Source organism: Stenella coeruleoalba (assembly GCF_951394435.1).
Source record: "Stenella coeruleoalba genome assembly, chromosome: 2".
Classification (NCBI taxonomy): domain Eukaryota; kingdom Metazoa; phylum Chordata; class Mammalia; order Artiodactyla; family Delphinidae; genus Stenella; species Stenella coeruleoalba.
This window is the reverse complement of record NC_137147.1, coordinates 66,516,741-66,529,735: the sequence shown is the minus strand read 5'-3', so window position 1 is coordinate 66,529,735 and position 12,995 is coordinate 66,516,741. Positions and strand designations below refer to the sequence as shown.

At 37.5% G+C, this 12,995-nt stretch overlaps 1 protein-coding gene across 4 annotated transcripts in view; it reads right to left on the bottom strand.

The window, feature by feature from the left end:
* HECTD1 (HECT domain E3 ubiquitin protein ligase 1) overlaps positions 1–12,995 on the bottom strand; it is an 88,465-nt gene that overhangs the window by 5,248 nt on the left and 70,222 nt on the right. For 2 of the 4 annotated variants that reach the window (XM_079906435.1, XM_079906437.1), the window contains exons 27-36: positions 12,623–12,756; positions 11,630–11,752; positions 9,094–9,250; positions 5,600–5,822; positions 4,425–4,479; positions 3,809–3,991; positions 3,208–3,415; positions 3,038–3,123; positions 2,752–2,879; positions 1,010–1,211 (exon numbers count right to left, since the gene is read on the bottom strand). In XM_079906435.1, the coding sequence (XP_079762561.1) occupies positions 1,010–1,211; positions 2,752–2,879; positions 3,038–3,123; positions 3,208–3,415; positions 3,809–3,991; positions 4,425–4,479; positions 5,600–5,822; positions 9,094–9,250; positions 11,630–11,752; positions 12,623–12,756 (1,499 nt within the window). The remainder of the gene's footprint in view (positions 1–1,009; positions 1,212–2,751; positions 2,880–3,037; positions 3,124–3,207; positions 3,416–3,808; positions 3,992–4,424; positions 4,480–5,599; positions 5,823–9,093; positions 9,251–11,629; positions 11,753–12,622; positions 12,757–12,995) is intronic. The other 2 variants (XM_079906436.1, XM_079906438.1) reach the window with 1 other exon arrangement.

Genomic DNA, 12,995 nt, shown 5'->3' with positions numbered 1-12,995 from the left:
TGGTGAGCATCGTCCATACATCAACTTACTTCTCGCAACAAACCTACAAAATAAATTATCATGTCCTTTTCATACCAAAGGAAACCAAATTTCAGATAAAGAGGTTATATATCATTTGCTTGAGGAAATGATGGTATACAGATTTATGTGTGTGTGCATCCGCACGTGTGTCTATGTGACACCAAAACCTAAACTCTTCCACTTATTTCTGACTTTACGCAATCGCTTTAAAGGTTTTTTATCCATACTCCATATATTCCAAAAATTATTTGAGGCAGCTTACAAAAACACACAGTGTATGTTAAAAAATAATAATAATAATAATTGAGAATTATCTGTGTTAGAGGACTATATGGGTAAGAAGAATAAGATGAAGGCACAGAAAATTCTTTTTTTGGGGGGTGGGGTGGGGGTGAACTGGCGGCATGCAGATCTTAGTTCCCCGGACAGGGATTGAACCTGTGCTCCCTGCAGTGGAAGCACGGGGTCCTAACCACTGGCCGCCAGGGAAGTCCCAGGCACAGAAATTTTAAAGTGAAAACCATAAGCCTTATAAATTTTCTAGAGGTGTATTGTATTTATCATAATCAGTCTGTGATCCAAAAATAAACAAACCAGGTGGCTGACATCTGTGACAGGAGAGGTATTTCTTTCCTTGTCTCTCATATATAAGGAATAATATGTATATAGGATGTAATCAACAATGCCCACAATAACATTTCTGCAGTAAATATATTGAATTTCTTACCGCCATTTGCTACAACATCTCTCAATATCTTCATGAGTGAAGATATTCTTTGCTGCTCATTAAGCCACAAGATCCTGACCCCTGAGGAGGTGAGCTGACATCCTCTTATGAAAGATGCTCTGCCAGAGGAGAAGGCCTTTGCACAGAGGGCAGAGAAATCCATCTACACTTCTATCTAATGCAGTTTTTTATGTGGTGGAAGACACAGACTGGTTCTCTAACTGTCAGTCCTGCACACTACAAGAAATTATATAGAGGTACCTCAAGAACTGATTTCCGATCTGCATGTATTTGCATGACATTCTCAGCCCACTCCATCAGTGATTCACCACGTGGAACTTTCACTCTTTCATGCTTGAGACGACCAACACGAAACTCTCCAGGATCATCTCGCCTTACACTACTTGTGGTCCTTGTTCTTTCCACAGTGGCCTCACGTCGGTTTTGTAACCACACTATTGCTCTGAAATAGAAAAATACCTATGTAGCTGTAGCATACAGCAACAGCTGAATGTACTACTAAACCAGCAACAAAAGTCAAAGATTTAAGAATTTTTTAAAAATAGTATTTTATCAGATGATCAAATATACTAATCTTATTTCCTTAGACAAACTGAGAAAATACTGAGTCTATATTTTCCCTTTTTACTTTAGCAATTAACAGATCAAAATAAAGGTCTGTGGTCCAACCCCACACAACACATAAAAATACAGACAAACTCATAATACATAAAATATAAACATTTCCTAAATCAGAGAATGTAAAAAATGGTTAAGCTATCTTTATTACTGTGATACAAATTGAAAGCCAACACAGAAACAGTGTTGTGATTTTGAAACATTTTCTTTTTAACAATGCAGAGTTAACCCATCTAGGATGGGAGAAAGAATCTTGAATTAAGAATAAGAAGATGAAAGATCTACTCTCTCATGTGTGCTACAATTTTTTTGGTACTCTCAGGCCAATCAGCTATGTACTTTGAGAATCAGTTTCCTCATCTATAAAATAAAAATCAGGGAGTTACCTAGTGGTCTAGTGGTTAGGATTCGGGGCTTTCACTGCCATGGCCCGCGTTCAATACCTGGTCAGGGAACTTAAGATCCTGCAAGCTGTGTGGTGCAGCCAAATTTTTTTTAAAAAATTGAAAAAAAAAAAACCCCCAAAACAAAAAAAACCATACCCACACATATAAAATAAAAGTCATAACCAATGCCATTAATCACAGCGGGCCTATAGTGCTATGTGTGCAAATGCTTGGTAAATGATATGAAATGGTCCAACAATGTAACTAAGGGCAACAGGCAACTCCATTTAAATTATAACTTTTTTACATCTACTTTGAAAGTACTCTGGGTATTCAATCACTCAACAAATATTTACCGAGCACCTACAACGTGCTGTACACTGCAGCTAGAGCAGTGAACAAAACTGCCAGAAATTCCTGCCCTCATGAAACTTTCATCTAGTGAAGGAGACAGAAACACAAAAAGAAGTAAAATGGTATGTTAGATTGTAGTAAGAGAAAAATAATGGCCAGAAGATATATTTTAATGTTATCAAAGCTATTTGCAAGCATTAAATTTTGTATTCTTGGGAATTTCAGCAACTAATAATTTATGTAAGCCACTTAAATACTGTACAATAAATGCTAGCTAATGGAAAACACAGTACTTCAATCCACACTGCTTCAAGAGAGCTTATATCCAACTGGAAGTCAAAAAATGTTTAAATGTTGACAACTTTTTTTTTTTTTTGGCCGTACCTCACAGCTTGCGGGATCTTCGTTCCCCCACCAGGAATTGAACCCACGCCCTTGGCAATGAAAGTATGGGGTCTAAACCACTGGACCACCAGGGAATTCCCAAATGTCGACAACTCTTTACGAGAAAACAATATATTCCCTTCATCAATCTTGATATAAAGTATATATGTACATTTTGAGCTTATATAAAACATTTAAAAACACATTTATTCTAAAAATGTAAAATGATACACCTCCTACCTTGATGCACCAAATGCTGTACATGTGAAATACAGCTGTCTAGTTTCAAATGGTATTAGAAAAGGACACTTGCTGGTTAACTGTTCACACCAGTCTGGCAGAGCCCCACTTGCCAATGCCAATGGCTCCTGCAAATTAACAAATAACAATGTCTTAAAGCAATTATGAAAAAAGACAAAAAAGAGTCAATTCTTAACAGGAGAGATGGCGTGAGGTAGAAAAGGAAGGAGAGGCAATACATTCAAAGTCCAACAGATTGAAGAGTTCAAATATCTGGTTTTATTACCTCAATCTGCTGCAAAATTTTTGTTGTGATTTTTTTGCTAGTGAATTCATCTGGTGGAAAAGTAAACTGAGGCTGCTCATCACCTTCTGTAAAAGTAATAAAATTAATAAAAATATAAACTGACTTGCTTTTAAAAATGCCACAGAAACGAAACAAGGCTTCTTACAGACCTTCTTGGGATATTCTTGAATAAGGGTCACTTGCAACTATATACAGAATACGCAGAAGCTGAAGGACATCTTCTACTCCACAAGAATTCTGTCCATTGCCTGCTTTGGCCTGAGGTTGTTCTTTTGTCAAATTAAGAATATCACTACTTTGAAGAGTAGAAATGGCCCCCTGGTTTAACCCAGACTTTGTTCCATGCTCACAAAAATCCTAAAGAAACAATTGGGAAAACTAGCCATTAATCATTTTCAAGAAAAGCAATATATCATCCTATTAGTATTAATGTGAAAAGGCTGGAATTCTTCAAAGAATTGCCTTCTTTTAAAATAAAAACAGTATCATCCAAGTCAAAGCTTAACCAAGCTTTGTTCTAAACAAGAAAATTATCAAAATATAACCACTAAAAGCCACAGTTAAAACTACGTATTTAGATCCAATGCCACAAACCATATTTGAAATTTTAGCATTGTCATATTAACAATGTTAATTCAACTTCTTTTTTTTAGTATGTCCCAATGAACTGCTTTTCCTCAAGAATATTTAAAAAGCTGCAAAGCACAAAGCCATTCCCAATCAAAATAGTGTTCTGATGCCAATATATACCTTATATGCAGCTATGAGCTGAGAACAATTTCTGTTTTTCCTAATACTTTTATTAGTGCCAGTTAATTTCCAGTGGCGCAGGAAAGCGGCATCTGCATTCTTCTGCAGGTAGGTTATCAAGTCATTCTTTGGTAATTCATCAGTGCCAAGATACTGTTCCACATGCTCTATAGACCAACAACCCTACAATAGGAAAAACGAAATGTTGGCCTTTCCTGATTATAAAGTTTATGCTACTTCACATGCATTACATAAGGTAGCTTTAAGATCATGCATTTAACCTAATCTAAAGAATCCCATGTTGGGCTTCCCTGGTGGCGCAGTGGTTGAGAGTCTGCCTGCCGATGCAGGGGACACGGGTTCGTGCCCCGGTCCGGGAAGATCCCACATGCTGCCGAGCGGCTGGGCCTGTGAGCCGTGGCCGTTCAGCCTGCGTGTCCGGAGCCTGTGCTCCACAACGGGAGAGGCCACAACAGTGAGAAGCCCGTGTACCGCAAAAAAAAAAAAAAAATCCCATGTTGCTGATTTCTCCCTTAATTGTTCAATTGAAACACAGCGTTAGTTTTTCTTTTACTAAGTAGCCAAGAGCAAGACTCATTTCCTAAAAATAACTTACCATTTTTCCATTTTCCTTTTCTTTGTCAGAATCTTTCATTTCTCTGTACATAATTCTAAATATGAAGATATTATTCAAGTTAATTCATAAATCAAATGATTTGTGGTTATTTCTAATAAGCCTTCAATTCTTTAAAAACATGTATGAATGAGGACATTCATTAGCTATATGCTTACATGAAATACTGAACTCAGGGAGAATTTATAAGAAAAAATATTCATTTGTTAAACATAGGGAATAGCGGAAATCATATTCCTGAAAGAGTTATGGTTTATAAATCGAGCATTATTAAGAAAAAGCATGTATCAAACCTAGAACTTTTAAAGATATAAAGTAACATGCCATCTCTTATAACTTTCATACATTGTTGTAAAAATAAAATAAGATGTGTCTGCATCTGTGTCTAGATAGAAAGAAGGATAAGAATAACAAGGACCAAGAGGCGGTTGAGATCAAATTTAATATTCCAATAAAAACTGAAGGACGAGAATGCCATGAAGACCTTCTGTTCTCTCTCAGAAAAACCTACATTACTTTATTGGACATTATCTAAGATTATCAGTGACGTTAAGAGAATATCGGAAAAATAAACTAAGAAAAGTGAAGTTACATAGGATGACTATGATATAATTATTTATAATATTAAATTATTAAATTATTTATATTATTACATAACAAATATTATTATAGGTAATACTTACTGAGCACCCTCTACATCTCATACAGTACTGAATCTACTTTACATATATTAATTCATTGATTCCTCACAACCACTCTCATTTTACAGATTAGAAAACGAGGTACTAAAATGTTAAATAAATTTGCCCAAGGTCATTGATATTATTTAGTGAATGAATAAATGAATGAACAAAGAGAGGTAGGTTTAACTCACAGACGCCAAAGCAAATAACAGAAAACATTTACTACTTCATACACAATCCCAGTCAAAGAGTTCAACAATTATTACATAAGGAGCTAGTCTAGATTATTTCTAAAGTTCCTCCCAGTTGTAAGCTTTAACCTTTCTCCATCAGGAGTCAGAAATGCTCTTATCTATTCCTGTAAACCAAGAGAACTAAATCTTTTCTGTTCCTATAATACAAAATATAGAAAATATTTCTTGGCTCATACACTATGAAAATATCTACTTAAAACATTAAATTAAAATCTCTTACGTGTATGTTGGCTCCCAAATACGCCTAAGTTTATCTGATTTCACATTGCCGTTACACGACAACTGAAGCAATTTCTGTACATAGTAAAAGATGGTTGATCTGAAATTAGTGAGTGGTAATTCAACTTCACGAGTTGTTCCAAGACCTGTTACTTTCAAAGTGAGGGCTAATCGAGGTGACGGAGTACATTCAACTTCTTCCAAGAGCTCTGAATGAGGTGTTCCTAAAAATATGGAAGATATGAAAAACAATTACACTAAAATAAGCAGTCCAGAAAGAGCACTGCACCAAGAGACAGGTTACATGAAATCTAAACGTTTCTGCCATATATCAGCTACTTAAGATTCTCCTGGGGACTTCCCTGGTGGCAGAGTGCTTAAGAATCCACCTGCCAATGCAGGGGACACGGGTTCGAGCCCTGGTCCCTGGTCAGGGAAGATCCCACATGCTGCGGAGCAACTAAGCCCATGCGCCACAACTGCTGAGCCTGAGCTCTAGAGCCCGCAAGCCACAACTACTGAAGCCTATGTGCCTAGAGCCCGTGCTCCGCAACAAGAGAAGCCACCGCAACTAGAAGCCCACACATGCGCCCCGGCTCGCCGCAACTAGAGAAAGCCCCTGCGCAGCAACAAAGACTCAATGCAGCCCAAAATAAATAAATATATTTATTTATATATTAAAAAAACCCCTATAGCTAGTGTCAATCTTATTAAAAAAAAAAAGATTCTCCTGGCCTCAATATTTTTGTTTTTTTAAAATGGGAAGAATACAGTTAGGTTAAAGACAGTGTACTAGAGAAGAATTTGTACATATGATAAGAATCTCTACTTTTTATTAGGGTATACATGAGAATTGTATATTTCAGAACATTTTATTTTTATGAATGAGAAAACTAAAATTATTAATAATACTACATACAGAGAAAACCACATACTCAGTTAAAGACTTATCAACCTTTTGCTTGCATTGAATGAGTCTGTTATGAGGTAAACACACACATATACACACAAATACAATTAGTTTCATACGTATTTAGTGATGTACTCTCTTTTTTTTTAATCTCAGGAATCTTTTCCTCATATCATGATATAGTTTTATAAAGTATTGTTTTATACACTGCATGACATCCCATTGTACTTTAACTGAACCATATCCATTATATAATGAAGGTCATTTCCAATTTTTAAAGAATACCTCTGTAGTCATCTGAGTGCAGAGCCAATACTTCTATAGTACCAATATGTAGTAGTAAAAATATGAAATATATTGCTAAAGAACTCTATCGAAAATCTGTACCTATTTATACTCCCTAGAATAGGTTTTCTTTTTTTTTTTTTTTGCGGTACGCGGGCCTCTCACCGTTGTGGCCTCTCCTGTTGCGGAGCACAGGCTCCGGACGCGCAGGCTCAGCGGCCATGGCTCACTGGCCCAGCCGCTCTGTGGCATGTGGGATCTTCCTGGACCAGGGCACGAACCTGCGTCCCCTGCATCGGCAGGCGGACTCTCAACCACTGCACCACCAGGGAAGCCCTAGGTTTTCCTTTTTGAAGGGACCTTGGAACATCTTGATTCATACTCATTCTCACCATCATACTACATCACATACCTCACATTATACTATAAACTGTACTTATGTTCATATTTAACATAGGTATCTTTTTATCAAGTAATAAGTACACTCCACAGTAACATTTAAGTCTTCTTGAAGGATAATATACTGATTACAATAGCTGACATTTATTGAGACACACATCAGGTACCATGCTAGACACTTTACATATCTCACCTCATTTAAACCTTGTAACTACCTTATCAAACAAGGACTTTATTTTCCCCATATAAGAGATGAGGAAAGCCAGGCTTACACAGATTAGGGGATTTGCCCAGTGTATTAGTTTCCTATTGCTGCTATAACAAATTACCACAACTGAGTGGTTTAAAACAACACAAATATATTATAATTCTAGAGGCCAGAAATCTAAAATGGGTTGGGCAAGGCTTTGTTCCTTTTGGAGGCTCTAGGGAAGAATCCATTTCCTTGCCTTTTCTAGCATCCAGAGTCTTCCCATGTTCCTTGACTCATGGCTCCTCATCACTGTGATTGCTGCTTCCTGTTGTCAAATCTCCTCTGACTCTGACCCTCCTGTTTCTCTCTTATGAGGGCACTGGTGACTACATTGGGCTCACCCAGAAAAACAGGATAATTTCTCCATCTCAAGATCCTTAATCACATCTACAAAGTCTCTTTTCTCACGTTAAGGTGACATATTCACAGATTCTAGAGGTTAGGACCTACATATCTTTGGGAGGGGGCCATTAGTGTGCCTACCACACCCAAAATAGAGTTGTAAGAGATGGAGCTGGCACTCAGGCTGACTGACTCTGGAGGCCATAACTAAAACCACTATATAGCTTTTCAAAGTAAAAGCTGCATGGGAGTAATGCTTAGCAATTTTGATCCAGTAGAAAACAATACAAATTATCTACCTTTAAATGAGTCCTTGCTTTAAAGTTTATACAAATGTAAAACACAGTGTGTTTTTAAAATACTATAATTTTATAGCCAAGACATGGAAGCAACCTAAATGTCTATGGACAGATGAATGGATAAAGATGTGGTGTGTATATATACACAATGGAATACTACTCAGCCATAAAAAAGAATGAAATAATGCCATTTGCAGCAACATGGACAGACCTAGAGATTATCATACTAAGTGAAGTAAGTCTGACAGAGAAAGACAAATACTGTATATCAGTTATAATGTGGAATCTAAAATGTGATACAAATGAACTTATTTATGAAATAGACACAGACTCACAAATACAGAAAACAAATTTATGGTTACCAAAGAGGAAAGGTGGTGGGGGAGGGATAAATTAGGAGTTTGGGATTAACAGATACAAACTACTACATATAAAATATAAACAACAAGGTCCTACTGTATAGCACTGGAAACTATATTCAATATCCTGTAATAAACCATAATGGAAAGAATATGGAAAAGAATACGTGTATGTATAACTGGATCACAGTGCTGTAAACCAGAAACTAACACAACATTGTAAATCAACTATACTTCAATGAAAAATAAAATAAAATACTGTAATTTGCTCCTTTTAAAAAAGTCTGTATTTTTTTTAAGGATGCATGGCTGATATATAGTTTCTCCTGAAACCTTTTACTTATAACCTGCATATACAAGTAGTACCCTACTTTTTAAAACTATACAGTACTGGGCTTCCCTGGTGGCGCAGTGGTTGAGAGTCCGCCTGCCGATGCAGGGGACGCGGGTTCGTGCCGCGGAGCGGCTGGGCCCGTGAGCCATGGCCGCTGGGCCTGCGCGTCCGGAGCCTGTGCTCTGCAGTGGGAAAGACCATGGCGGTGAGAGGCCCACGTACCGCAAAAACAAAAACAAACAAAAAAAACTATACAGTACTACTTTATTTGGTACCTATTAAAATTAAATCACAAAAACTAAAATATAGTATACCTGGGGGTGGAATTTCTAGATCAGTTGTCTGCTGGACATTAGTACGACCAGGTCTAGGATCAAAAGCAGGAACCAAAGCTGAAAACTGCCGCTTTAGTACATAATCATCATCCCATGTTCTCCGGCGTCCCCCTTTAGTTTCATACTCTTCTTCTTCCTATTAAAATAAAATTCCACGTACAAACATTAAAAGGTAAAACTCTTCATTATTGCTAAAGTGATATGCTATCTATAAAATAAGGTATATGTCAAATACTTCTCTCTATAGGTATTACATGTTCTTATTCAACCATATTTCTTAAGCACAATATAAGCCAAACATGTAGATACATAAATTTCTTACTGATTTAAGTTTATGAAAAGTCAGTCACTGTATGGTTAAAATTTCAAGAGTCACACATCTGGTAATAAAGCTAAATGAAAAGTCAAAAAAAGATAAGTAGCTTTAGTGATGGTTACACAAATTTATACATGTGATAAAATGACAAAGAACCATACACACACATTGGACCAATGCCAGCTTCCTGGTTTTGATACTGTACTCTAATTATGTAAGATGTAACCACTGGAAGAAACTGGACAAAGGGCACACAGGACCCTTCGATCTTTGCAACTTCCTGTGAATGTATAATTATTTATAAATAGGCTGTTTTTTTTTAAAAAAGTGTAAACTGTATTACATACTGAATTACATACAAAACAGATACAGTGCTTGGAAGTTGCTTTAAATTACTATGGGGCAAATAGTTCAAACAAGTTCGACAAAGTGTTGATCTGTCAAATGATGGGTTCTTGGGGATTCATTGCACTATTCTTTCTACTTCTAGCATGTTTGAAAAATTCCATAATAAAAGTTTTTTTAAGGAACATTTTCTCCTCTCCTTCACTTTTTGTATCAACAAAAAAGAGATCAACGAATTGTAAATATTGTAAATGTCTGATGTAGTAATTTTTAAATAAGAATTATCTATATACTTAAATGTACACATATAGACCCCCCATATTTTGAACACTTAATTGAAATTAACCTTTATAACAAATCAAACTGACATTTGACAGCTCTGGAACCAGAATGTCTGGGTTTTTATCCTGGATCCAAAACTTCTATGTGTGATCTTTAGTAATCATGAGGCAGGAGATACATGGGCTCCAGGCTAGGCATTTAAAACTGGTCTCCTGTTTACATTTCTTGGGACGAGAAAAAGACGGGCTTCAGGCTGGACACTTACAACTAGCCTCCTGTTTGCAATTCCTGAGACAGGAGATAGGTGGGCTTCAAGGTTAGATATTTAAAACCAGCCTCCTGTTTGTAATTCAAAACAGAAATAACAATAGAAACAGGGTAAATATCCAGGCTTTGTCTCCTGAGGACACTCTAAGATAACAGTCACAGCAGGGACAGAGAGGGGCTAATCCCTGTTTGAGTAAAGATCAAGAGGTCACATATTTCCCATCCTTGGGGCAAGGGAGACACTGCACATGCGCAGAAAGGCTCCTTGGGGGTCAAAAAGGAGGAGGCACCACCCCATAATATGTGATGAGGAGGCACCACCCCATAATATGTGATGCCAAGGCCCCCCATAGGCCTCTGGGCTGGAATCCATCTTGGAAAAAAGTAGCACACACATGTTGGAGAGGGCCCTAGGGCAGGGCAGGTGTGGAAACAGAAACCAGGTAATTGGCTAAGGATAAACAAAGACCCGGAAGACCTGCCCTATATAAATGACTTAACCACCGATTTACTACTTTAAAGAGGGGGGACTTTAGGGGGGACGCCCACACCCTTTCTCTCCAGGTGTGAATCTCTGCCTTGCTTCTGTCTTAATTAAACAAACTGTTTCTCTGTGTTCTCTCCCACTTGTCTGCTGTGTCTCTAATAATAAACTTTGTACCTGTTTTTACAGTTTTTGCCTCCTTAAGAAATGCATTTTTCAACGGGGGCAAGAGCCAGGGAAAATTTGCTTCTAGCTTCTAGTCCCTGCTGGTCTGGTGGCTAGGATTCCTGGTTTTCATCCAGGCTACCCAGGTTCAATTCCTGGGCAGGGAACTAACACCTTGCTTCAAGCCACGGCTCACTGCTGCCTCTCCAAGGTCAATCACTTCACCTGAAAATTGGGTTTTCAGGTGAAAACCCAAAGGGTTGTTGAAAGGACCGAATTAGTTAATATACATAAACAGTGCCTAGCACCTAATTAATGATAAATGTTAGTTAATAGACTAATACTTCTATTACTCTACTATGAAAACTTAGAAAGTAGCTATTAACCATTTTAGTATATGTTTACTGCCACCCAAAGGCCAAGATGAGCAGGTTTCAAGTAAGAAATTCCTGTATGCATTATGGTAGAGCAATCATGGACTCTATCTGGACTATGGAACCCAAGCAGTTGGGCAAGTTTCTTTTTGTTAACTCTATTTAGTAGCTTCCTGCCCTCACCCTGCCCCTGCTGTATATTTTTCTAGGCATTTTAGTTTATGCTTTACTGTGAAAAGGGAAAAAAATACACTGTAGAGAACGTAAACATGAAGATATTACCTGCTCCCCAATAGGTCGGCTCCCCGCTCCAGCTGGGACCTGTGGTAGCTGTGAGGTGACAGCATGGTGTGTTACATCAGAGCGGGAGCCAGCTCGACGCTGCAGGGATGGACGTCTCAGAATCTGATACAGAAAATGTAAAGAGACATGTCTAATTATCTGACCCATATATATCTCTATTCAGCCTTGACCTGAACTATAAACCTATATTACCAAAACTGTCATTAGAAAACTTCATATTCATTAGCCATGTACATAAAAGTTACAAAGTGAATGTTTTAAATTCATCATGCATCATATACTAACCTTCACAAGAAATGTGCTAATATTCTATATGTTTTCTAAGCAAGATATACTAAAAGCATTTTTTGGAGTTCTCCACCCCACTATAACTCAACTTATGAAAAAACATGTTTTAATCTAGTAACATTTTATAAAGGGAAATAAAAATTATACAAGAAGTTTAAATAAAAGGCATTTTCAGGCAATAGTTCAATTTGAAGACAATCACAGTTATCAAACACTAAGATTTCTGGATCATACTGCCTAAGCTTGGGTCCTACTTTTCTACTTAACTCTAAATAATAAGGGCAAATTATGTTTTCTATGTCTCTGTCTCATAGGTTCTGTGTAAGGACTGATGAGATAACATGCAGATACTGCTTACAAAACAGTAGGTACCAAAAATTTCTAAGTATAACTATTGTGGAAGAACCGTGAAAATTATATTCTTTAGGATTAGTGCAGTTCTTCACACTTTAAAACCTGTGAAAACATCAGATGTGATATAGTGTTTTTCAACTATGACCAATTTATTTTCTTTCAAAAAATGTCATAAATGCTCAGATTAAAAGTGCTTTTCTTAATTAACCACATTTTTCATACTGGTGCCATATCGCTTGCTTCAAAGTTTAACCAGGACTTTGCTTTTCCTCTCCTCATTTCAGTTATTAACATCCTGTCTTAGTTGAGAGAATGGGGGACTCTCTCTACCATAACCTCCTCGTATTCTTGGTCCTCCTGATTGTCGTCTTCATTTTCATCATCTTCCTCATCTGGCTCCGGCAAGTCCTCATCATCATCTAGCTCAGCTAGCAGAGTACTGGCACGGCAGCTATCAAGGAAATCTAGAAAACAAAGCCAACGATCTTCCTCTTAACAGAATTAACAAAGCATAACAAAGTAACTTTGCCTATTGATTTTTCTTTTTTTTTTTTTTTTTTGCGGTATGCGGGCTTCTCACTGTTGTGGCCTCTCCCATTGACGCGCAGCCTCAGCGGCCATGGCTCAGGGGCCCAGCCGCCCCGCGGCATGTGGGATCTTCCCAGACTGGGGCACGAACCCGTGTCCCCTGCATCGGCAGGCG